General features: G+C 39.8%; 1 protein-coding gene across 3 annotated transcripts in view; it reads left to right on the top strand.

The window, feature by feature from the left end:
* wdr93 (WD repeat domain 93) overlaps positions 1-27984 on the top strand; it is a 66705-nt gene that overhangs the window by 27279 nt on the left and 11442 nt on the right. For all 3 annotated transcript variants that reach the window (XM_072277694.1, XM_072277693.1, XM_072277695.1), the window contains 7 exons: positions 5155-5236; positions 8184-8364; positions 10376-10446; positions 12507-12596; positions 14738-14869; positions 15219-15420; positions 17477-17537. In XM_072277694.1, the coding sequence (XP_072133795.1) occupies positions 5155-5236; positions 8184-8364; positions 10376-10446; positions 12507-12596; positions 14738-14869; positions 15219-15420; positions 17477-17537 (819 nt within the window). The remainder of the gene's footprint in view (positions 1-5154; positions 5237-8183; positions 8365-10375; positions 10447-12506; positions 12597-14737; positions 14870-15218; positions 15421-17476; positions 17538-27984) is intronic.

Genomic DNA, 27984 nt, shown 5'->3' on the forward strand with positions numbered 1-27984 from the left:
TATAGTATCAAAACCTCTCAAATTACGCCACAGGTTGCTAACATGTATGCAGCACACTAGTGAGAAATCCTTCTTTCTACTGCTTTAACTTGTTTTCTTAAAGCAGAAGATTCTAACCTATTTAAAATTCACAGACTATTAAAATTCAAACATCAATATTTCAGGGTCAGAAGTAACATGTCAAAAAGTGGCCTACTGTAATAAATACAATTTGGAATTTTTAATGTCTTAAATATTTTATTCTGTCAGTTAGCATGATGTGGATCCAAAAATATATTGAGGGAGAACATAAGAACTTACACATTAGGACTAGTGGCAGATCAGTCAACTCCCAAGCCTGCTCTTCTATTTAATCAAGTAATACCTGATCATCTATCTTACTGTCATCTTCTAATTCTCATATCATTGATTTCCCATAGCCAGGGAAACACCTTACCAGTATCTACCCTGTTGAGTACTTTTGATAAACTTGATTCTGTACTGTATGTCTCAATGAGGTGATCTCTCTTTTTACCAAACTCTAATAACTGTCTAGCCCATTTAATTTCTTCTGATATGACAGTCTTGCCAGCATGATATTGGCAGCTGATCAATGCTGAATCTATAACAAAAGATAAGATTTCAGGAAACTAAGAAAATAACAATATGATTAAGCAATTATGTCAACTTGGATCTGTGACTGGAAATCATGTTTGACTAATCTATTGGAATTCTTTGAAGATAGATCTAGATCTAGTGAATGTTTGAATCTAGGGATCCAGTGAATGTGTGATACTTGGAGATTCAGAAAGGTTTTGCAAATAAACCCATGAAAGAGATTGGTGAATGAGGTGAAGCATTTTGGAGGTAATAATTCTTGTGCAGATTAAGTGTGGTGAAGAAAACAAGGAGTTGAAATAAAAGGTCCTAACAACACATTTCAATATGGTAAGTAAATCTGAATTTGTATGTTGACAATTGACTGAAGGCACAATCTATGATGTTTCCAAGTTCTAGACAATACTGATCTTAGTGGGAATATGAATAGTAATGAGACTGCAATATATACAATACTGTGCAAAAGTCTTAGGCACATATATTATCTAGGATGCCCAACACCTTTGCATAGTACTGTAATAATTTTACGTATTGTACTGTACTGCTGTGGCAAAAAAACAAATTTCGTGATTCTGATATGGGTCTCTATTGTAGCCTGAGAGTGGGAAAGAGGCAGGGAAAGGAGAATCATGGTTGAGAAAAGAGAAAGCGGGGTGGTAGCAGAAAGACATTCTATGATGATCAATAAATGAATTGCTTGGAATCAAATGACCTTTGCCTGGTGTTTCCGGGTTGGGTACATCTACACCTGCGCCTCTCCCTGCCCCTTGCATTCCTCTGCAAGCTGTCCCACACCCCTCCTGTGGCACCCCACCCTCGCCATTCCCAACATCCTCCACTCCCTCCAGATTTAGAAACTCACATTCCACAACAGTTGACAAATACAGTACTATGCAAAAGTCTTAGGCACCCTATCTATAAATATGTGTGCCTACGACTTGCACAGTACTGTAGAAGCTAAGTGAGTAGTTAACATCATAGAAAATGGAATGCAATGTGTTTCTCCTTATCTCTCTGGTAATTCAAGTGTCTATCAATTTCCAGCTTGACCCTGCCACTTCAAGAGAAGAAATCCCTCCTTATTTCTGTGTCAAATGGGTGACCCCTTAATCTGAAAATATGCTTCCTTGTTCTAGGTTCCTCATTTGAGGAAACCGTCTTCTCAGCATCCATGCTGTCAATCGTGAAAATTTTACACGTTTCAATGAAGAGATCTCTCATTCTTCTAAATGCCATTGAATATAAGCCCAACTTGCTTAATCTGTCGTCATGCAACACGCACAAATGCTGGAGAAACTCAGCAGGCCAAGCAGCATCTATGGAAAAAAGTACAGTTGACGTTTTGGGCCGAAACCGTTCTTCGTATATCTCACTATTCATTCTAAGAATCAACAAAGTAATTTTTCCAATACAAGTATATCTTTTCTTAAGCATGGAAACCACCATTTTATAAGTGTTTCAATTGTGATCTCAGGAGTGTTTTGCCAAATTGCATCAAACCTTCCCTACTTTTACACTTCATACCTCTTGCAATGAAGATCAATATTTGCTTAGCTTCCAAATTGCTTGGTGTACTTCTTTGTATTTCCTGTACTAGGAAATGAGATCCTTTTGTACCGCAACATTTGATATTCTCACTGCACTTAAATAATACTTTGTTTATTATTTATTATTCCTTCCACGCTTCACATTATACTCTATCTATCAAGGTTTTGTCTGCTTGATTCACCTTGTCATTTCTTTTTGTAGGCTCCCTGTATCCTCCTTATAGGTTGCTAATGCACCTTTCTTTGTAGCAAATTTAACTGCACTTCACTCAGTCCCTACATCCAGCTCATAAGCATAGGTTGTAAATAATTGAACTCTCTGCGCTGATGCCCAAATTGCTGCTCATCTTCACTTCCATCAACTGCTTGATTCTCTGATCTACTCTTCAGATGAACTGCTGATCCACCCTGATCTCCTCTCAGAATTGAATCTAATTGATGATCATTTACGTCATCCTACATCAGACTATCCTCTCTGACTAACATCTCTTCACTATGACTCTTCTCAATCCTCTCCCACTTCACCCCGCTACCCCATACAGTGTGCACCTAGCATTAACAAGAAAAAAACTGCAGATGCTAGAAATCCAAGCAACACATAAAATGCTGGAGGAACTCAGCAGGTCAGGCAGCATCTATGGTAAAGAGTATAGTCGATGTGAATTCACCGGGGTCCTAATGAAGGGCCTCGGCCCAAAACATCAACTGTACCCTTTTTCATAGATGCTGCCTGGCCTGCTAAGTTTCTTCAGCATTTTGTGTGTGTTGTTCCATCTAGCATTGTCCGCCAGTTCTACTCTTCCACACCAGAAGCTCACAGATGATAGGTTTCTGAGGCTTGATATGCATGGCTAGTTCTATTTCGTGCAACATTTTGAGCTTTGATACAATATTGCTCCAAGCAACATAAAGACCAAACAAGCAGATTTTCCAGATGAGGGCTGCTACAGCATGCCTTTTAAGCCTTATAGCAAGATAAAACTTTTTTTAGTAAATTATTTCATGGGATGATTTACAGTATCTAAAAGTTATTTAAAACTTTTAGATAAATTGGAATTTTGACTACGCTGCTGCCCCCTTCCACTATAAAATTTTATTTAATGTACAGTTGTAAGAACATTTCAAAAACAATATATAAGCAATAAACCCTGCTGATAATGCAAACACCAAATTTAAACAGATATTGATGGAAATGTACATCAGATAGTAAGTAGTTCCCTGGTTTCTCTTTCTGCAGAGAGACAGAAGTAGTTAATATTTTTCAAATTGACAATAAATGTCTGATAAAAGATCATTCTATTTCTCCTTCCACAGAGGTTGACGGGTTTTCTGAGTATTTCCAGATTTTTTTCATTTTTAATTTCAAAGATATTTATTAGACAGATTGCGTGATTCATTAGCAAGGGTATTCAAAGGCAACTCTTTGGTTCTAACCTTTCCAGGCATGGGAAATATGCCTTTTCAGAAGAAAGGTACCTTAATTTTAACATCCAATGTAACTAGGTTCCAGATTCAGCAAATGAGAATTCTCCATTGCTCTTATAAAGCAATATTCTGCTATGGGAAGTCACTAACTGGTTACATTAAAAACATTTCTGCAAATCAAATTGGATTAACTTGATTTTGTTCACACTTAAGTGGGGAGAAAGGATTAAAAACTTTACATTTCCAACACAGTTCTATTTATTGCTAGAATTGCAGTTGATTCTGCATGTTAGGTTGCTTTGTCAGCTGAATGCACATTGCTTGCTGTTTTGATTTTATATACACATATAAGTCCTTTGCCAAATCAAAATCTTCTCCACATTAAAATGTGCAGTGTAAGCATTCCAGATTTGTTAATTTTGCACCTTGCAACGTAAAAGTGCATGAAGTTCACAGTATTGCATATTAAAACAGATCCACATAAACAATGCCTTACACATTTTATAAGTTCTTACTTGCTGTGTCTTTACTCAAGTTATTCTATTCTAAGGATGATATTGTGAAGCAGCACAATGGAGCACTAAAGTTAAAGCTTGTAAGATATAGAGGATTAGATGTCAGTTATGGTGGCTTCCTACTTTCCTGAATTATCTGATTAAAGCAAATGACAGGTATACACTTTTAAAGGAAATTTTCCTGAAGTTGATTGAGGCTCATTGTTGCTTCCAACACTTTCATAGATTACCAATCAGTTGGCATGGTAACCTAGTGGTTAGCACAGTGCTATTGCAGTGCCAATGGTCAATAATCAGGGTTCAATTCCTGCCACTGTCTGTAAGGAGTTTGTATGTTCACCCTGTGACTGTGTTTGTTTCCTCCACATGCTCCCACATTTAAAAGTTATATGAATTAGTGTTAGTAAGTTTTGGGCATGCTATATTGTTTCCGGAAGCATGGCCACACTTGTGGGTTGCTCAGCAGGTATTTGGACCGTGTTGGTTGTTGAAACAAATAATACATTTCACTGTATATTTTAATGCTTTGATGTATATGTGAGAAATCTTTTTACCTTTTTAAGACATCACTGTAGTGTAGTGGTTAGCATGACACTAATATAGCTTGGGAGTGTCAGAGTTCAATTCCAACGCCAAGTGCAAGGAGTCTGTATGCCCCCCCCTGTGAAATGTGTGGGTTTCTCCAGATCTTCTGGTTTCCTTCTACAATCCAGAGATGTAGCGGTTAGTAGGTTAATTGGTCATGACAAATTGTACTGTAACTAGGCTAGGGTTAAATTTGGGGTTACTGGGCACCGCAGCTTGAAGGGCCGGAAGGGCCTATTCCATGCTGTATCTCAATAAATAAAAAAACTATTGACTCAGAGAGTAACGGTTTACTTTTGATGCAGTTCATTTATGAAGTGTTGACGTTTTATGCAGACCAACTTCTGGATTATAATGGGCATTCAGAAATAAGCAGTTTAATATAAACAATTAACTTAGTCTGATTAATCTATCTAGAACACAGTTTATTTTTAAAATAGAGATTTAAAAATTATTATTATAATGAAAATATTATTTTATTTTAGCAAATGAATCCTCTAAATCCACAAGATATTAAATTGTCACCTCCGGTTCTGGTGTTGAAAGTAAGGCCCAGGCAGATCACAGGTACATACAAAATTATTTCCATGAGTTCATACTTACAACTGTTTCTTATCAGAGTGTAGCATCAAAATATCTTCATAATCAGGAATATGTAATGGGATTTCTAATGAATTTCATGTGTAACACAATGTCGCTTGATTTGTCCATTTATAAAAGGCCACCTACCTTAATAGAATGACTTTTTTAAATTTTGAAAGAGTTGATATTAGCACAAGTTTTATTATGAGCTAGGAATGGGAAAGTGTTCCTGACAACAGTCCACATATATAAATATAACACAAAGGGAGGTGACTACATCCTTCAGTTTTCAGCTCTCAGCCCTGGATTTATTTCTGAGAAATTGTGAGTTGGGTGAGGTACAGGAAAATTGACTGAGAGTCAGCACTTGCAATATGATGCAAAGTGATGTAAAACGGTGCATGCAAAAAATGTCATACACATGCACTTGGTAATATGTTGCGTATCCATGAATCTCTTACTGAATTTTCGAAAATACACTACATATATTGTCCGATAATGTTATCATTACCTTGAATTCTCCACCTGGGTAACAGAGGGGTGCATTTACTTCCATTAAACAAATTCTGCACTTATTTTCTGGATAGTGCAGGCATAAAGTTAGGCAACTTTGAATAGTAATTACTATGTGAATCATTAGTCCTTACAGTTAATTAGAAACTATATTTTGAAAGTAATTCCATATTTTTTGCATTTTTCAATTTTCATTTGCTGCAAAAAATAGAATCTTTAAAATGTGAATTGGCCGCCCCCTCACCACCTCTGCCCTAAAATGCATTATTCATGTAATTCATTGAAGGGTTACAACACAAGCAAATATATTGTTGCACACCCTGGTCCTTTCTCTGTAGCCTTACATTTTTTCCCCTTCAGGAAATATGTTTAGCCAATTACTTCTTGAAGTCGACAGTGGAATTTACCTCCACCACTTCTGCAGAGCATTTCAGATTCCAAGCACATTTTGCATTTAAAAAAAATATTCTCGTGTTCCTCTTAATTCTCTTCCTCATTATTTTATATCTGTAATCTTGAGTACTCAACCCCTCCACAGATGGGAACACCCTCCCACTATTCATTCTGTTAGGACCTTTCATCATTTTATTTACTTCACTTCTATCTGTTTCAATACTTCTCTAATCTGTCCCTGTAACTGTTGTTCCTAATCCCAGAAACAATCCTCATAAACCTTTCCTGCATCCTTTCAAACGCCATCACATCCTCCCTATAATGAAAGGAGCTCTAGGCACTACTCCAACTGAGGCAGGATCCAATGTTTTATAACAGTTCACCATAATATCCTACTTTTATATCCAGTACCTCATCAAGAAAGCCCTGAATTGCATACACTTTATTTACTGCCTTTTCAAACTGTTCTTCCACGTTCAATAATGCATCCACATATGGACACAGGTTCCTTTGTTCCTCTACCCTTTTTTAGAACAGTTTTCATTTTACGTAGTTTTCCCTTAATGTGCCACCTATAAACATGATTTGTAAATACTTATAATCAAATCACAGTGCAAAGTTCAAAGTAAATTTATTATCAGAGTATGATTATGTTACCATATACGACCCTGACTTTTTTTTCTTACAGGCATTCACAGCAGATCAAAGTACAGTAGAATCAATAAAAATAACTACTCACAATGAATGACAGTCAATGTGTAAAAAAGACAATTTGTGCAAATACAAAAAAAAAATAAATGAGTTGTAGAGTCCTTGAATGTGAGATCATAGGTTGTAATATGACATTTTTATGCAGTAGACCTATAATCTTTCCGTAGGCTAAATTCTGATTCTGTGGTCCCTTCCAAGACTTATGAAAATGTCCATGTTGGATGCCATTTGCTTTGCAGATTTCTCCATAAATCATTTTGTTCTATTTGTTCAGTAATGTTTCACCCACCATCAAATACTATATCTGATGCAAAAATCAATAGACATTATGAATCTGAAGAAAAGTGTAAGCATTGGAAAAGGTAGACCAGACAAACATTTGTTGAGGGAGAGATAGGGTTAGTAGTTTAAATCACAATCTTCCAGTCGAGCAGAGAAGTAATACAAATGAAGAGGTTATAAGATGAAATAAAACCAAAGAACAGACAACTGGAGAATATATATTATGATTATTATGATTATGAGGACACACAGTCCCCTTTTATTGTCATTTAGTAATGCATGCATTAAGAAATGATAAAGTGTTTTTCCAGAATGATAACACGAAAACCCATGACAAACTGGGTTAAAAACTAACAAAAACCACATAATTATAACATATAGTTACAACAGTGCAAAGCAATACTGTAATTTGATAAGAACAGACTATGGCACAGTAAAAGTCTCAAAGTCTCTCGAAAGTCCCATCATCTCACGCAGACAGTAAACCTCCAGCGCCGCCAACTTGCCGATGCAGAATCCTGGAAGCATCCGACCACAATCCGACTCCAAGTCCGTCCGAAAACTCCGAGCCTCCGACCACCTCTTCAACACCGAGCACCATCTCTGCCGAGCATTTCGACCCTGGCCCCGGCAATAGGCGATACACAAAGCCAAGGATTTGGGGCCTTCGTCTCCGGAGATTCTCGATGGCACAGTAGCAGCGGCAGCAAAGCAGGCATTTCGATAATTATTATCGATTATCAAAGCAATTATTATCAATAATTAGTTGAGTGGGAGAAGATTCTTCATTCCCTTTGCATTCTTTTCCTTTCTCACTCCATTTTCATGGGTCATTTAGAAAATAAGTAATGTTCCAGAGAGTGGGCAGATGGTTAAGCAGATCCCCAGTATGAATGGGAAACAAAATATCAAGGAACACCAAGTCATTCTTTCCAATCCCAAGAAAATGGGATTTCTTGGGATTGTCAGCCCTTATCATTAAATACATATTAATCAACATTAATTTGATATTAATGTTTCGATTTTTATATAGATTGCCTATGGAAAAATACATTTGATGCTCTTCTGAAGCTTGATGATGGAAACATTATTGGTACAGGTCAAAACCACGTTATTACCACGCAACAATGGAATGCAGAACAAAAAGTATTTGAAGAAATGTATGAGACCTATCTATCTAAAGACAGCACAGAAGAGAGTGAAGAAAAGCAGAGGTTTTTTTTTTATCATTAATATTTTCACTTTAACATGTTAACATCAAAGTAGCAGAATTAAAAGAAAGGTTTGTTTTCATTCTGCACTATTTACATCCCTTCTGGGGTTTTGTGAAGCGTTTATGGCTAATAAACTACTTCTTGTAGTGTTATTAGCTCTGAAATCTCGGTAACATGGCAGATAATTTGAACATAGCTGGCAATTTGTATGCAGCAAGCTCCTACAAACTACAATTCAGTAATGATCATGTAATGCGATCGAATGGTGGTGCCACTTATTAGATTAGATTCAACTTTATTGTCATTGTGCCAAGTGCAGATACAAAGCCAATGAAATGCGGTTAGCATCCAACCAGAAATGCAAAGAATAGTGTTATTTACAAAATAACTGCGAATAAAAAGTCAGTGCTACAGCACACAAATATAAAGGTACTGAGACAGTACAATATGGGTGCAATACTGCTTAGCGCTGTGATGTGAGGTTCAGCAGGGTCACAGCCTCAGGGAAGAAGCTCTTCCTGTGCCTGCTGGTGCGGGAGCGGAGGCTCCTGTAGCACCTACCGGGTGGGAGGAGAGTAAAAAGTCCATGGTTAGGGTGAAATGCATTCTTGATAATGCTTTTCACCCTGCCCAGGCAGCATTTATGGTAGATGTTCTCAGTGGTGGGCAATTGGTGTTATAGTGCTGTTGCCTCACAGCTCCTGTGACCCAGGTCCAGTACTGAACTCCAGTCCAGTCTGTGTGGAGTTTGTATGTGACCACATGGGTTTTCCCTGGGTGCTCCAGTTTCAGCCCACATCCCAGAGATATGTAATGTTGATAAGATGATTGAACTTTACATCATGTACATTGGTCTGTAGTAAGAATTTAACATAGATGATAACTACAGTGGTAAGTATACACTAAGATCACTTTTAATACATTCAGCAGATAATTGGATGGATTTATTTTGAACACATCTTTGGTCGTGGATCGTGATCTTTGATCATTAGGGGTAGTGACAGGGTGAGAGGAGTGTCCTAAAAACAAGACAGCATAGGTTTAACATCAGAGGTGATAGATTTAAAAAGGACCTCGGAGCAGCTTTTTCACACAAAGGTAGTGCCTACCTGGAATGAGCTGCTAGAGATACTGATTGTAACCTTTAAAAGACATTTAGTTAAGTACAAGGATAAAAGGATTAAAGGGTTAAGGGCTGAATGTAGGCAGATGAGACAGGCTCCCTGGGCAACATGGTCAGTGTAGAAGATTTGCACCAAAGGGTCAGTTTCCGTGCTGCATGACTTGTACCACTAATAATGGCTCCGTCTGTCTAAGTAGACAATGGATGCGTCTGGTTTAGGACTCAGTTGGGTGTGGAACAGCGTCGGCTGTGGCTGAATAAGCCTATTCTGGAGCGGCAGTCCTTGGCACAGCTGCTGCACACGAAGGCTGATGGCTGCGGCTGGGGAGTCACGGCCGCAGCTTTCCTTCTCTCTCTTCTGTCCGACCGCAGTCGAGTTCGTTTTTCCTCTGCATTGGTAATGCCCTCTCCGGGCCGCAGACCTGGGTGATGAATATGGAGATCCTGGACTGCCTAGACATCAATTTCCCCCTCTCGGCCTCGCAGGTGTGGTCCAAAGGAATGCGAAGCAGTACATTTGGCATCAGCTTGGCTTAAGGAGCTGCCGGGAGGTGACGTGATATGTCATCCAACTACTTTAGGGGCTCCACTCCGGATTTGTGTAGGGTTTACTCCTTAGCCTTCTCTTCTCCCGAAGATACCCACAAAGCAGTGCAATCCATAATCCTGGATAGGGGCCCATACTGGGTACCGTCAGCCAGAGCTGGCTGAGTCCAGGATTCGTGTAAGGCAGGGTCGTCACGCCCTGTAGTGGTGACATATGGAGCCACCACCCACTACCACTGTTTAAGTAATTATTGCATTTGTACCATAGCATATACATATTTTGATTAATTTTTCTATAAAATAAAGAAGGTTAAAACAAATGTTTTTTTATAAATATTACAGTCAACCAACATTTCATTTTCTGAACCTTGGACGGCTACTTCCAGTTGGTCTGGAGCAGAAAACTCAAGCCGGTAAGGTGCTCCTTATTCTTTTCGTGACATTGTAAAACATCCTCTTAGGTATAGAGGAGATGTCAGCGGTAAGTTTTTTTACACAGAGAGTGGTGAGTGTGTGGCATGGGCTGCCGGTTGCGGTGGTGGAGGCGGAAACGATAGGGTCTTTTAAGAGACTCCTGGATGGCTACATGGAGCTTAGAAGAATAGAGGGCTATGGGTAAAGCCTAGGTAGTTCTAAGGTAGGGACATGTTCGGCACAGCTTTGTGGGCCAAAGGGACTGTATTGTGCTGTATGTTTTCTATGTTTCTATGTTTCTCTTCAACCAAAGGGTAAAGCTCTCTTTCAGTTGTCTTCCTTTGAAGCCCACACGATAGGAGTGTTAGTAGAGTCTTGTGACATGGTGGGTCACTGCATGGTACAGAAACTGCACTGCAACTGACAAGAAGGCTCTACAATGGGTAGTCAAAACTGCCCAAAGCATCACTGGCCCAAGCCTACTCATCATCACCTACAGTATAAAGGTACCGCAAACTGGCCTGCAATATGAAGATCCCAGCCACCCTGCTCATGGACTATTTGTCCCACTCCTATCAGGAAGGAGGCTATGTAGCATCCATGCCAGGACAACCAGACTCAAAAACAATTATTTTCAACAAGCAACACCTCCACCCACTTAATCCATTCCTCCACACCACCGCCCCCTACTAGCATGGCTTTATCATTTCCCATCCATCACCTTATGTAAAGATACTCTTGTACTTTGCATCACTTTATGGACATACTATTAATCTCTGGTATACAAGCTATCTTATGTATTTATAGTAATTGTTTTTTAAATCACTGTTCGTTATCTTATTGTGCTGCATCAGATCCAGATAGCAATTATTTTGTTTTCCTTTATGTTAAACAATCTCAGAGTGTAGCTGGTGACAAGTCTTAGTGATGCCTTCCCATGGTGGTTGCAGTGTTAATTTCTTCCATTCATAAGGAGATGCATAATAATAGCCCAGTTTATATTTTTCTTCAACACTCCCAGTACAAAAAGGGCAGGCTTCTAACCTCCACTTGACCCATGCCTTAACAATTTGCCTGAGACTGGGAACTCGGTAACCCAACTTCACCTTGCTTATTTCTTTAGGCTAGTGTCTACTAAGAACCTCTAAACTATGCATCTGAAAATTGGAAGCCCAGTGGTATGGAAATCAACCTGTATTTCACCACATGATCCATGATCATTTTATATTAAAATGCTATGTTCTGTATTTTACCTAGCATACAAAGAGGGAAAAAAGCAAGATTAAAGATTGGTTTTTCCTCAATACTTTGGTCATCAACATGAGGAAAATTAGTACAAAGAATAAGGCACCTTCGGCTATCTAATGTCAGTACAGATATGTAGGGTAAACTAAGATCAGTCCACAGTCCCTAACTTTAAAAGAAAAAAAGGGTTATTATGCATTTTTTCCAAACATTCTATCTGGTATCCTATGGTTTGAGTGTGATTATTTATCCATGATCAGTTTGCGGGGAATCTGGCTCAGCATTATGATATGAGCCATCGATATTGATTAAGATTCCTATGTTTTTTTTCAGATAGGACCTTTGCATTTAGGAACTGCCTGGTTGCATTTATTGATCTAGTTCCCAAGGATAATTGGTCACTGTCAAGTCAAAAAAACATCCAGTCACCCTTACTGCAAATGTGTGATGAAGTAAATTGCATCAAAACACTATTGCACATGACAACTCACCAAAAGTAATGCGTTGGTCATCATATCAGAAGTTCTAAAAATATTTTTGGCTGAGCACTTTATAAAGAATACCCTTGAAGGATTACTGTGAATGGGTAAATTCTATGATGAAGGAGACCAAGAAAATGGGATGTAATGATGTAAAGTATAAGGAGTGATGAGGCAATACCAAATTTTAGTTTAAGAACCATTAGGAGAAAGGTAACGTCATAAAGTCAAAAGCCAAATTCATCGCAATTTTATAGGATGAGCTTAGAAATACAAGGAAGTTGATGCCTACATTTTGTAGCCTTGATAAACTGTCTTCTGAATTTTCCTCCAAGGTCTACCGAATGACTTGTGTGTATGGTGGAGCGGCAGCCATATACTATTTCATTACATACTGAAAATACCAGGATCAAAAGAAAAGATAGGTGTGTACACCAACAGTGGGGGAGAACCATTGATGTGATCTACAAATAAAACTCTATCTGACACACAGGATCTCTGATGCTGTTTTAAGCCTACTATCGACTACAGCCATATATTGAAGTGCATGCTTGTGGGTTGAATTTGCTTTGATCTGTGGCCTAAAAAGTTAAAAATGCTGCAAAATGGCCTGACAAATTGAATCCAAACTTGGCTTGGTAATAAGGTGTTGGTGGGAGTGAAGGGTAACATTTCTGATTGGAAGTTTGTGACCATTGCTGGATTGGTACTAGGATATTTGATTTTTGTGTGACACATCGGTGACTTGGATGTGTCTATAGAAGGCAGGATATATAGTTATACAGATTACAGAAAAAAATGTTGGCAGTATAGATAGCAAGGGATAGCGATAGTGTAAAACTACATGATATAGATTAGCTCAGAAGTTAGACAGATCAATGGCAAATGAAACTTAATTCTGACAATTGCAAGGTGATGTATTTTAGAAAGGCAAGCAAAGTTAAAATGTACACAGTAAATGATGTAACCATGAAGAATGTTGATGAACAGAGAGATTTTCAGATAAAGGTCTATAGATCCCTGAAAGTAGGAGCACCTAAAGTAGTTAACATGCTGATGAAGGAATGTTGGATGTTCGCCTTGATGATCAAAATCTAAGAGCAGGGATATCATATTGGTGGTTGTCCATCATGTCCGACAACATCAGGAAACCTATGCCGGAGAGTTTTTAAAGTGGAAAAGCCATTGCACTGGGGAAGTTCCACTCTCATGACCCCAGAAGTCTAGGTCCAGTGGTACAAACAAGCGTCACAAACTGGGGTCTTCCTTGGTTGCAGTAGATGACCATAACGTCTTCTGTGCCTTGTCATGCCCTTTCTCTCTCCACGGAGCATTGCAGTTCCGCCTTCCTGACCCTTAGATCTCACTGTAGATGTAATTCGCCCAGTTCACCAGCGTTGACTTCAGATGCTAGGAAGGGCATGTGTCAAACTCACTGGGGTATGAGGCTGCCGGCTACCCTCACCTGGTTTATCCCTTCTGTTGAAGCTGTGTACCAGGGTGTGTCTGCTGTTGCATGTAAACAGCTACTTGGAGCTACAAGTGGGGATCAAAAGTGAGTGAGCTATCCCAGACTGGACATGACAAGCCTCTTCACCAGAGGTATTACCCCTTCCCAGACACCCCATACGCCTCAGTATCGTGTTACTGCTTTATTGATAAGACAACATCTGCAGTCCTTTGGCTGCCAACTATAGGAACTTATTATTTGTGCTGGAGGGAGAACAGAAGAGATTCACCAGGATGTTGACTGGATTAGAGAATTACTGTTATAAGGAGACTGGATAGGCTGGATTTGTTTTCTGGGGAGTATAGAGAAGGCTGAGCAGTGACCCGGTGGAGGTTTATAAAATTATAAGCGGATGGATAGCGTAGGTAGAAAAACTCGTTTTCCATGGCAGGTATATCCAAGGTAAGATGGTTTACGTTTAACATGAGAGATAAAAGTTTGGGGGGGATCTGATGTGGAGAGGGTGTTTTCTCAGCAGGACCCAGTCAGAGTCTAGAGTTCATTACCTAAGGATGGTGGGTGAAGGCAGATAATCGAAGCATCTAGCCAAGTACTTGAATTGGCAAGACATAGAAAGCTATGGATCTAACGTTGGTAAATAGGATTGGTGTAAATATGTAAAAAGGACGGCGTTGACATGATTGGCTGACGAGCCTGTTTCTGTGCTGTATAACTCTGTGACACAATGTGGCTTTGAAATTCATTCCACTGAAGTCAATAAAATGAATTGTTGAGGCAGTAAGCAATGCACTTACATAAATATGTAACACTATGAACTGGCAATTTTAAATTTTAATTTATGTTTTTCTATCACTTCAAAGCTGTTGATCCATCCATAAGCGATCAAACTCCTAATTATAGCTTCCTGGCTTAATTTGTTCTTATCATTTTCAATCTTGTTATAAGGGCCTTTGGTTTTGTTTCCAACTTAGATGGATAGATTTGGCTGTATTGCATATCAAAGTAAATGTGGACTCGTAAGACTTATTAAAGGTCTTGATTTAATGCATAAAACAGAAGTATGTAGATAATTTCAATATTTCTGCTGGTCCACAGACTTGGAACCTAAAGCTAATATTGTCTGGCCAAATGCTTCTCTAATCACCTGTTCTGCTGGGGAAATCTGTGCATCTCTCCTGGTGATTGGCCTTGCAGATGGGACAGTGACAGTATGGGACTTGTATATGGGTACGTTTTTCCTTTATTTGGGCATTTGAGTTATTAGTATTCATGAATTTACATCTGCTGTTAATTGTTCACTAATTTTAGTTCTTGGCTGTCCTGATTTAAGATGAAAGTGAATTTATTATCAAGGTACTTATATGTCACCTATATCACCATATACGATCCTGTGGTTCACTTTCTTGCAGGCATTCACTGTAGATCAAAGAATTACAACAGAATCAATGAAAACTTACAAAGAGTGACAAACAATCAATGTGCAAAAGAAGGCAAACTGTTCAAATAAAAAAAAATAATACTGAGAACATGATTGTGGTTTAAAATTATTAAAAGCAAACCCACATTTTTCTTCTAGGCATCCCAATATCAGTTTTGCCAGTTTCAGCAGACAGTGCTATCAGGAGTCTGCATATTCTAGAGCCCAGTTCTTGTGCTGCTTCAGCATCACTGGATGGATATCCAAAATCACAAATAGTAGCAACCTGCAAAAGTGGTGCAGTTTGCCTCATCACAGCCACTGCACACTGCGAAGGTACCATTACAACATTGCGAGGGAGGTACGTGGACGGAAGTTGGAATTTACTGATATTAATTTCAAGATGCAGAAACTCATAGTTTATATGTTGATGCTGATTTTGTGCACCATTAATGATTGTTCAAACTTTGCTGAATAAAATATGGCTTAACTTACCCTGCACTAATTCTAAAACCTTTTAATCTGGTGCTAAAATTTATGAAGGGTTGCTTCTGTTTTATATATATAATTGCCTGTGGCTATGAATTCCACAGATTCACCACTCTCTGGCTGAAGGAATCCCTCCTCATCTCCATTCTAAAAGGACACCCCTCTATTCTGAGACTATGTCCTCTAGTCCAAAACTCTCCCGCCATAGGAAACATCCTCCCACATCTCGTCTAACAAGGCCTTTCAACATTTGATAGGCTTCAACTAGGTCACCTCTTATTCTTCTGAGTTCCAGTGAATACAGACCCAGATCCATCAAATGTTCCTTGTATGACAAGCCGTTCAGTCCTGGACTAATTTTTGTGAACCTCCTTTGAACCCTCTAACCAGTGTCAGCATATCCTTTCTCAGATAAGGGTCCCAAAACTGCTCACAATTCTTCAAGTAAGGACTCATCAGTGTTTTATAAAGCCTCAACATTACAATGTTGCTTTTATAGATGAGTCCTCTTGAAATAAATGCTAATATTGAAAATTCCCGATGACTATTGTAACATTGCTCTTTTGGTATGCAATTTTCTATCTCCCATTGTAATTTGTTGACCACGTCTTTACTACTGTTTGGGGGTCTGTATACAATTCCCGTCAGGGTGGTTTTTACCCTTGCATTTCCTTAGCTCTACCCACAACGATTCAATGCCTTCTGACCCTATGTCACCTATGTTTTCATCACCAATCCCTTCCCCTTCCCTCTTTCATTCATATTGAATGTTTCTATAACACAGAAAAATGACAGGCCACTTGAAATGCTTGGCATTTCCCTGAAATGAGTCACTTGATGTCATGAACTGAGTGCCTCACAGCTGCTCTTACTGCACTTCCGATTCCACTTCATAGCATGATCCCACTCCAGCTCTCAGACCTTATTTGTAGAGGACCAGAAGTGGAGCTAGGTGGGCTACAAATGCTTGCTAGTTCCTACTTAAGAGAAACTAGTCACACAAGATGTTCCTGACATGAATATATCACAATAAACCAATTTACCAATTTAAATACACAAAATGGTGGAGGAACTTAGCAGGTGAGGCAGCATCTATGGAAAGGAATAAAGAGCCAATGCTTCAGGCTGAACTCCTTAAACAGGACTGAAAATGAAAGGGAAGGAAGCCAGAATAAGGTGGGGGGGGGGAGTTGGTCAAATACATTCACTCCGTCCACAGCGAGCATGATTTCATAATGGCCAAGCATTTTAATTACAATCCTCATTCCCATTCTGACACGTCAGTACATGGTCTCCTATACTTCCACAATGTGAGGCCACCCTCAGGTTGGAGGAGCAACACCTCATATTTTGGTTGGGTAGCATCCAACCTAGTAGCATGAACATCGATATTTCTCTAACATCTGGTAATTTCAGCCGCTCCCCTTCTCTCTTTTATTCCATTCCCCATTCTGGCTCCCCTCTTACCCCTTCTCTTCTCACTTACCTATTACTTTCCTCTGATGCCCCTCCTCCTTCCCTTTCTCCCATGGTCCACTCTCCCCTCCTATCAGATTCCTTTTTCTTCAGACCTTTACTTTTTCCACCTATCACCTCCAAACCTCTCACTTCGTCTTCCTCCCCCATCCACCTATCTTGCCCCTCACCTGGTTTCACCCATCACTGGCCTGCTTTTGCTCCTTCCCCTCCCCCCCCCACCTTCTTATTCTGACTTCTTCTTCCTTCAAGTCCTGATGAAAGATCTCAGCCCAAAACATCAACTCTTTATTCCTTTCCATTGATGCTACCTAACCTGCTGAGTTCCTCTTGCATTTTGTGTGTGTTACTCTGTGTTTCCAGCATCTGCAGAATCTCGTGTGTTACAACGTTTTGCCTCCAAGATCTGTGTTAATGTAAAGCCTAACCATTTACTATTTTACTTTGTACAGAAATGAAGAGCCAGGAAGTTTCATCAGTGCAGTAGCACTCGTACCACAACTCTCGAGCCAGGTAAATATTAACTTTTATTTTAGAAACGCACAATCATTTAGCAAAATGCAACAGAGAGGTCAGTGATTTAGGCTTTCATGAGGTAATCAATAAAATTCCAGAAGTTGCGAACAAAGCCACAGTAGGTGCAAATTCAATAAGAACAGTAGCTCTAACTTGAACTCTGTACTGATGAGTCCAAAAACTGTGTATATATGCTGCATAACATCACTTCCACAACAATTGGCTTGGAAGTAAGAACACTCAAGATATGCTTCTATACTTCTTAGAGATGAAATAATTTTGTTTCCATGGAGTCCAGTGAGTACCTTATCTTGGAAATCAGTGTTTAATATTTTAACATCACTTCATAGAATGTAGAAATCCTACAACACAATACAGGCCCTTCGATCCACAGTGCTGTGCCGAACATGTAGTTACTTTAGAAATTACCTAGGGTTACCCATAGCCCTCTATTTTTCTAAGTTCCATGTACCTATCCAAGAAACTTTTAAAAGACCCTATTGTATCCACCTCCACCACCGCCGGCAGCCCATTCCACGCAGTCGCCATTCTGCGTAAAAAAAAACAACAAAAAACAACTTACCCCTGACATCTCCTCTATACCTACTTCCAAGTACCTTAAAACTGTGCCCTATGTTCGCCATTTCAGCCCTGTGAAAAAGCCTCTGATTATCTACACGATCAGTGCCTCTCACCATCTTATACACCTCTATCAGGTCACTTCTCATCCTCTGTTGCTCCAAGGAGAAAAGGCCAAGTTCACTCAATCTATTCTCATATGACATGCTTCCCAATCCAGGCTAAATCTTGTAAATCTCCTCTGCACCCTTTCTATCCTTCTTGTAGTAAGATGACCAGAACTGAACACAGTACTCCAAGTGGGGTCTGACCAGGGTCCTATATAGCTGTAACATTACCTCTCGGCTCTTGAACTCTTGAACTTCCTTGCACCTAACCAAAGCACCTTTGTTGTGGACATCTTTTCGATCCATTTACTTCTGCCCAATCAGAATAGGTCCTTAACTTCCAAAGACTGACCTGACTTCAGCGGTCACAACCCCCTCCCCATATGAACTTCTACAAACTGTAGGTCCAAACCCTCATTTAATACTTTGCCTTCCCCAAGTGCTCCTGCACCCACAACCTTTCACCGCCTGCTACCCAAAGAAGGAATACTTACATGTGTAAAGTTTTATAATACACACAGTGTCACAGGCCTTGTACTTGCAGAATATTACTGTGGTTTGCCTGCCTAAAGCAAAATATGGGTAGGGCCCAAACTCCCTACACTGCATTAGTTTATTCCACCTTTGAGACATTTCTAGACCCAGGTGTTTCTGACAGAATATTTATTTGATTTTTATTTTTGGATATCTTCATGCATACCACCTCAATTGAGATAGTCTTTCTTTGATGAGTTGTTACTGCATGGTTTCTAAGCCAAGACATCAGAATAGATGAAAGAGGAAGACATGAGTGCCCATGTTGTCTCAGTGGGGAATCTGTTTTGAAATTCATGTATTCTAAGAATTCAGGGCGTGGAAATAGCAAGTTGTAATGTATAGATCTATTTCTTTTAGCACAATGACTCTCCTTAGCACTACTTTTTGACTGATAACTTACCCATGCACATTGATCTGTGGTGCTCGCTCTGCAAGGTGAATATACCAGTTAACCTCAGCTCCACGTGCATGCTTTTATTTAATTGATAAGTGGTTGTACAGACACAACAAATTGGCAAACATCACCAGCTGCACTGACGGTTACAAGACAACAGAATTCAGAGGAAGGGAGAGAGACAGGGAGAGGAAATAACGAACCATTATTAGAGGGGACAGTAGAAAAGGGCGCGTGAGGAACTGCACAGTACACAATGAAAACGCACAGCAAAATTAAAGTGAAAATAAGTTGACAAATTTGATAATGCTAATGAGGACTGGAAATTGAATACCAAGAGGGTTGAACTATATTGTAATGTGAACAATATGTATGAGGAAAAGAAAGTCTCCACGCTTCTTAGCTTAATGGGTGCTAAAAAGCACAGGCTCTTACACAATTTAGTAACTACTGAAAAGCCAGCAAGCGAGATGTTCAATGAAATTATTGCAATTTTACAAGATCACTTGAGCCCTAAACCTCTAGGAATAGCTAAGAGATTTAGATTTCACAAAAGGAACCATTCAAAGGATGAAAACGTTTCTGAATACATTGCAGGACTGTGCAAACTTTCTCAATACTATGACTTTAGATATGGACTTTCTGATGCATTAAGGGACAGGCTTGTATATGGCATTCATGGTCAAAGCACTCAAAAGAGGCTACTGTCAGAAAGCAACCTAACCTTACAATAGGCATTGACCATTGCAATATCCTTAAAAACTGCAGCAAAGCATGTAACAGAACTACAGAAAAAGAGTTTAGAATGTGAAACACAAATTATCCCTAAATGGTGCAAAAAGCCAAAAATGCTATCGATGTGGTAACTCCTCCCATGATACAAATGACTGTTGGTTCTAAGAAAAAGTTTGCAGAAAGTGTCACAGACAAGGCCACATAGAGAAAATGTGCAAGTCAGACAAAAAGCACAACCAAAGAGAAAAACCACACGGGGTGAAAAGTTTCAAACACAAAACTAAACAAATATACAAAGTGACTGAATGCGAAACTGAATTAAACAACGCAGAGTTTGACAAAGGTGAGCTGCCATGCTTAGAACTTTATAGCATTACTGAAGCATATCGCAAAATCATATGGATCACAACAGACGTGTCTGGTGTAAAACTGAAAAAGGAGCTGGATACAGGGTCAACTTTATCTACAATTTCAGAGGCAGACTACAACAGACTGTTCTCTAAGCTACCATTAGAAAAGACGTCAATGATGTTGAAGACCTACGCAAGCGAAAAAGTACCTCCCAAAGGCAAATTGAAAGTGAGTGTGATGTATGGAAGCAAAACACAGCAGTTAGAACTTTACGTGTTGAAAAGTGGAAGATCAGCACATTTCAGACATGAATAGTTGAGAAAAATCCAACTAGACTGGCACATAATCAAAGTTCTTAATGTGGCATCAACATCCAACTGCAGCCCAAATGATAGCAGTAATCAGAGAATGTCACCGATGCTTAATGCTAATGAGAAGGTACTTGAGAAAGGTATTGGTAAACTCAAAGGCATAAGGCCAGAATTGAACTGGATGAACACCAAAATTCCATGAAGCACATCCAGACCGTTACATACTACGTCCTAAATTGGATGCTAAACTTCAGAGCTTGGAAGCATCTGTCATTTTCTCCATGGTTGAGTGGAGCAACTGAGCTATGCCCATTGTTCCGGTGATCAAGAAAGGGAAGGCCAGAGCTGTTTGCATAAGTTTCAACCCTGTGTTTTTACCGTGCAGTGTTCCCTGCCACGAATAGAAGACATTTTTGCATCTTTGCCAGGCAGGAAGAGGTTTTCAAAAACTGATTTGTCAGATAACTATCTGAAAATAGAGATAGAAGAGTCAAGCAGGAAGTTCCTCACAATCAACACTCACAAGGGACTGGTCCAATATGATCATCTCGCCTTGGGCGTCACATCAGCTCCAGCAATTTGGCAAAGAGCAATGGACCAGGTGCTTCAAGATATCCCAGGAACACTATGTTACCTTGATGACATCATTGTGACTGGCAAGAATGATGAAGAGCACCTCCAGATCCTTGGTAAAGTACTTAACAGGCTGAGTGAGTATGATCTGCATGCAAAGAGAGAGAAATGTGAGATTTTCAAGAATTAAATCTTATATTGTGGACATGTCATTGATAAGCATAGCTTACGTAAGTCACAAGAGAAGATTGAAGCAGTGCTACAGGCACCCAAATAGGAAAATATGTCACCATTCAGGTCATACTTGGGCCTTGTAAACTACCACCAGTTTCTCCCAAATATTGCTAGAGCACTGCACCCATTGAAGACAGGAGCAAAGTGGGATTGGTCAGAAAGATGTGAAAGAGCATTCAAGGAAACAAAGAGACTAATAACATCGGATGATCTGCTTACCCATTATGACCCATCTCTGATCGCCAGGCTAGCATGCAATGCATTCCCTTATGGCATTGGTGCCATTTTGTCACATACTATGAAAGATGGATCTGAACATCTGATTACATTTGCTTCAAAATCACTGACGAGCACTGGAAGCAACTATGCACAGATTGACTGAGAGGACCTTAATCTAGTTGGGGGAATAAAGAAGTTCCTCCACTTCCTCTATGGACAAAAAGCTTGCTCTAGTGACAGATCACCAGTCACTTGTGTCCACTTTCCATCCCAGGAAGGGAATCCGGTGATCTCTGCTATCCGATTGCAACATTGGGCACTCTTCTTAGGAGTCCAATCTTATGACATAGAATTCAAGAGTACCAAACAACACAGCAATCCTGATGGCTTGTCACGTCTTCCACTGCTGACAACTGAAGAAGAAAAGTCTCCATTCTGTGACCCAGCAGAGGTGTTCCACACATCATTGATGGACCAGTTACTGGTAACAAATTCTGAAATACTAAGAGAAATAAGGAATAACCTGACATTGTCAAAGGTCTATGACATTACCATGCAAGGGAGGCCAGCTCATGGTAATCCTATGTTTCTGGAGTTCTCAGTGAGACAAAACCAACTGTCTATATGTCAAAGAACCCTGACGTGTGGATCTCATGTCCTGCTTCTCTCTAAACTTCTCTCTTTTTTTTTGCACTACCTTACTTCCCATTTTTCTATTTTCTATTTATGATTTATAACTTAAATTTTTAATATTTACTAATTTTAACTATTTTTAATATTTTTAATATTTAATATTTGTAATCCAGGGATTGTGAAACGCAGAATCAAATATTGCTGTGATGATTGTATGTCCTAGTACCAATTGTTTGGCGACAGTAAAGTATAAAGTATAACTGCATACCAGTGTTAGAGAATTTGCATGAAGGACACCTGGGTACAGTCAAGATGAAGAATCTCACTTGGAGCTATGTATGGTGGCTGGGAATAGATAGACTGGTTGAAGACGTGACCAAGAGCTATTTGGGATTGCACAAAGTTCAAAATGCACCCCATTGGCATCAATACACCCATGGGAGTGGCCGTCTTCACATGGCATGGACTTGCGTAGACTTACATATTGATGTTGCTGAGCCATCATGGACTCCATGTTTCTGATTGCTGTGGATGCTCATTCAAAGTGACCTGAGATCATTCCTATGAAGTCAACCACAGCAGGAAAGACTTTCCACTCTGAGGACTATCTTCTCTAGAAATGGCTTACCAGAACAAACTGTGAGTGACAATGGATCACAGTATATGTCAGAAGTGTTCAGACTATTCATGAAGAAAAATAGTATCAAATATTTCAAATCGGCTCCTCCCCACCCAGCAATTAATGGGTTAGCTGAAAGATTTGTCCAAACCTTCAATAAGTCTGTTAAAGCTATGGACAAGGAGGATAAGGAGGACAAGGCGGCGGGAGGAGAAGATGGCAGCATGATGCAGCGCGCACTGCTCTCCGATGAAATGATATCATATCTGTTAAATAGGGGCCGTGGATAATTCTGATTTGATGGAGACAGACGTGAAAGCACAGAGGAACATCTGGAAAAATTTCTGAAATGCTGGTTCGCTGCTGCTGTTACTGTGTGATCGAGAATCTCCGGAGGGAAGGCCCCAAAATCCCCGGTTTTACCTGCTGCTGGCGACCGAGGCTGAGGTCGAAGCGTTCGGACAGAGATGGTGCTTGGAACTCGGTGTCGGAGGGCTGATCAGCGCTCAAAGTTTTCGGACGACTCAGAGTCGGACTGCAATCGGGCATAGCAGGGAGAGTTTTCTTCCTTTTCCCGTCTGCGTGAGATGTGGGACTTTCAAGAGACTTTGAACTTTTTTACTGTGCCATGGCCTGTTCTTCATAAAGTTATGGTATTGTTGCGCTGTTGTAACTATATGTTATGATTATGTGGTTTTTGTTAGTTTTTCAGTCTTGGTCTGTCCTGTGTTTCTGTGATACTACACTGGAGGAATATTGTATCATTTCTTAATGCATGCATTACTAAGTGACAATAAAAGAGGACTGCGTGTCCTCATAAGCTAATAATCTAATCTAATATTTCTTTTCAGCACAAGGCGAACAACTTTTTTACATCGGAACACCTGCATGAACAGGAATCTGAGCTCTCACGTGGATCTCCTAAAGCTAGATATATGGAGGGAAGTGCAGAATAAACCAGTTCAGCCAGTTGCCAAATAAATCAGCAAGGAGCTTTGAAGTTGAAGAAGAAGTCCTAGTGCGTGATTACCGAGAAGTCAAGTGGACACCTAGTAGGATAGCTACAAGAACCAGACCACTGATGTACACAGTGGATGTTGGAGGTTTTACAAGGAGGTGTCAGGTGGACCAGATACTGGATGCTCAGCTGAAGAACACACCTAAGTTGACTGCATCCAGCGAGACAGACACATTACACCCATCGGACTTGCCTCATGTCACTAACAGCTTTTTGACACCTGCAACAGAGAAAGTTGTCTTTTTAAAAGACACCAATAAACCTGATGCCACTGCTCAGGTCCAGAGATGCTATCCTGAAAGAAACAGAGCGCCATCTAAAAGACTGAAACTTTAGTATAGTGAAGTTAGTTTTGGTTTGTTGAAAGGAAGTTGGATGTTTTGTTACATATACAGTTTTATGTTACATTAATCTAAGGAGGGAGGAAGTGTGATGTATGGATCCATTTCTTTTAGCGTAATGACTCCACTTAGCACTACTTTTTGACTGATAACTTACCCATGCACATTGATCTGTGGTGCTCATTCTCTGCGAAGTGAATACACCAGTTAACCTCATCTCTGCGTGTGTGCTTTTATTTAATTGATATATAGTTGTACAGGCACAACACATGTCACCGTATCATTCGTCAGAAAAAAAGTGCTTTGGTTGGTATTCTCCTTCTGAAAGGATGAATTGTATTTTGAGTACACCTGTTTTCCATGAATACAGTCCTCGTGATCTGCAAAATCCACAGATAGATATAAAATAATTCAGAGATGTAAACATTAGCCTCTAAATTTCTGGGTCTGGAAAGCTACTTTGTAAGATCAGCAAGCTGGGTTGTATTTGTAGTGGGACCTGGTTCAATTAGAGTGCTGTTCCTTTAATGTAGTAAGGTTCTGATTGCTGGTGCTACTCACATGCACTTAAGTTGATATTAAAAGAAGCAACAGTGATAAAGTAGCCTGTTTGAAATTCCTTTGCTTCACTATCACTTACATATGAAGATTATGCCAGGTGAAGTAAGGTGTTCTTTGCTAAATTAGGGACCAAATTGTTATTTCTAAATTTATTTTTCCATCAGTATGATCATAGAGTGGAAAGGAATTTCTGGTCCAATGAGAAAAGTACAGGAATAATCTAATTGCCCGTTTGTCAATCAGAAATCCACCCCAGGATGTAGGGTATGACAAGTGGACATTCTAACCTACTCACATACAACCGTGGAACTGGACACCTGGAAAAGAAGATGGTGAATGATTGCAGCTTGCTGTTGTACAAAGGCACTTGGGAGTGTTTGTGTCTGATTTGCAAAAGATTGGTTTGCAGGTGCAAGAGGTTATCAAGAAGGCAAATGGAATGTTGGCCTTCATTGCTAGAGGTCTGTCTGTGTGAGTCCATGGTGGGGGAAGGTGGTTGGGAGGGAGATAAGGGATTTGCTTTGTTGCTGTTCTGTTGTTTGTGTTGGCAAATAGGGAGAGCATACTTTGTTGTTGGAATGTGTGGTGACACTTGTGGAATGCACCTAGCACATCCTTTGGTTATGTTGGTTGTTACTGCAAATGATACACTTCACTCTATGGTTCCATGTACAAGTGATAAATAAATGAATTTGAAACCTGAATTTAAGAGAAGAGAGGTTATCCTGCAAATGTACAGAGTTCTATTGAGGTCACACTAGGAGCACTGTATACAGTTCTGGGCTCCTTTCTTGAGGAAGGATATACTGGCTTCAGAGGCGATGCAGTGGAGGTTCACCAGGTTGATTCCTTATGTGAGGAAGTTAGCCTGTGTGGAGAGATTGAGTAATCTGGGATGATACTCTTTGGAATTCAGAAGAATGAGAGGAGATCTTAAATTATGAATATTATGAAAGAGATGGATAAGATAGAAGCAGGAAATTTGTTTAAGTTGATAAGTGAGACTAGAACTAAGGGACATAGTCTCAAGATTTGGGTAAATAGATTTAAGATGGAGGTGATGATGAACTGTTTTTCCCAGAGAGAAGTGAATCTGTAGAATTCTCTACCCAGGAAAGTAGTAGAGACTACCTCATTAAATATATTTAAGACACTGTTAGATATATTTTTGCATAGTAGGGGAATTAAGAGTTATGGAGAAAAAGCAGGAAGGTGGAGCTGAGTCCATGGCCATATCAGCCATGGTCTTTTTGGATGGCGGAGCAGGCTCATTGGGCCAGATAGCCGACTACTATTCCTATTTTTTATATTCTTATGTTCTTAAGAAAGTTTTGCATATTCCTCCCAACCTTTTGTGTGATTCAGAAAAAGAAAACCTCTGTAACAGGGAGTTCCCAACCTGGGGTCCATCCATAGACCCCTCAATTAATGGTTGGGCTCCATGGCATAAAAAGGGATGGGAACTCCTGCTCTATAGGCTGAATATCTGAAACAAACATGGATTTAAAGTGCACAGCTGACTGATGCAGGAGAGAACAAAAGTGGATGGAATAGCAGGTTACCTCAAGTAAGTCAAGGGAAAAGGGATTGTACATCAAAGAAAGAGCTGATTTCAGATGGATAATAACTAAAGGAATTGGGGGAAAACCCACAAATAGTCTGAGAAAAGGAAGACAAATGATTTAATAATAATGTTTAACCGAGAAATAGTAGATAGATTCATGAGAGACCAGAATGAGACAATATGAGGCATAAGTCAGCATGAGACAATATGAGGCATAAGTTGACTAATCAAATAATATAAAGAATAGTAGCATGTAAAACTGATAAAGCAGATCAGGTTTAAATGCTTTTACGGTTATTTGGTCTGTGATGAAAACATATTAGACATAGGACTGTATCAGAGATTTGGGAGTGGGGGTGATGTCCAGCAACATTCAATCACTCTATGGAAGAGTAAACTAAACAGAGAGCAATGAATATAGTATACAATACTCGAGGAAGCTGCCCAAATTGATGTCTCATCTGAAAGGATTCAAAATGCAGGACAGGAACAGGTTAATGGAAAAAGATTGAACAGATTAAACCAACAGCTTATTTCATACCCTATAGTATCAACTGGCCTTCAGAATATTATTGGAAATGATATCGTATTTGTTAAATAGGGTACCGTGCACAATTCTGATTTGATGGAGACGGATATGAGAAGCACGGATGAACATCTGGAGAAACTTCTGAAATGCCCAGTTTGCTGCCGCTGCTACTGTGCACTCGAGAATCTCTGGAGGAAAGCCCCAAATCCTCGGCTTTGCCTGCTGCTGGCGGCCGGGGCTGGGGTCGAAGCGCTTGGCAGAGATGGTGCTGGGTGTCAGAGGGCTGGTCAGAGGCTCGAAGTTTTCAAACGGCTGTGAGTTGGACTGTGGTCGGGCATGGCAGGGAGAGTTTTCTTCCTTCTCCCATCTACGTGAGATGTGGGACTTTCAAGAAACTTTGAACTTTTTTTACCATGCCCATGGCCTGTTCTTCATCAAGTTACGGTATTGCTTGCACTGTTGTAACTATATGTTATAATTATGTGTTTTTTGTTAGTTTTTCAGTCTTGGTCTGTCCTGTGTTTCTGTGATATCACACTGGAGGAATATTGTATCATTTCTTAATTCATGCATTACTAAATGACAAAAAAAGAGGACTGCGTGTCCTCATAATCTAATCTAATAATCTAATAATGTTTACATCCTTCAGCATCTCAGTCCTGTGGACATGAATGGATCCAGAAAGTGCCTATTCTTATGGTCTTTTTGGTTTGGAGGGTTTCACCACTGAGTCAGTTATGAGACCTGTTTACTTTTTTTTTGACGTGTGCGTGCATGCGTGTGCGATTTTGGCGGGACGATGTCTTTTTCATCTCTTTGCAAGGCACAGAGTGAGACAGAGACTGTGTGGCATGCCACACCTTACACAGACATTTCGCAGTATTTTTCCCTTTATTTTACAAGGTCGAGTTGTGATCTCGACACTCAACCCGACACGGATGGAAAGTGTACTCGGGAGCGGCCCCAACTGGGTTCGAACACGGGAACCTTTGTTCCGGAGTCCGACACTGATGTCATTGCACCACTAGCTGGCCCGAGACCAACTTACTTTTAATAAGTTAATGGCCCTGTTAAAATAGCAGCTAATTAATTTCCCATGATGGTTACAAGACATAGGATAACTTAATTAATGTCAATGA

Source organism: Mobula birostris, chromosome 14, assembly GCF_030028105.1.
Source record: "Mobula birostris isolate sMobBir1 chromosome 14, sMobBir1.hap1, whole genome shotgun sequence".
Taxonomy (NCBI): Eukaryota; Metazoa; Chordata; class Chondrichthyes; order Myliobatiformes; family Myliobatidae; genus Mobula; species Mobula birostris.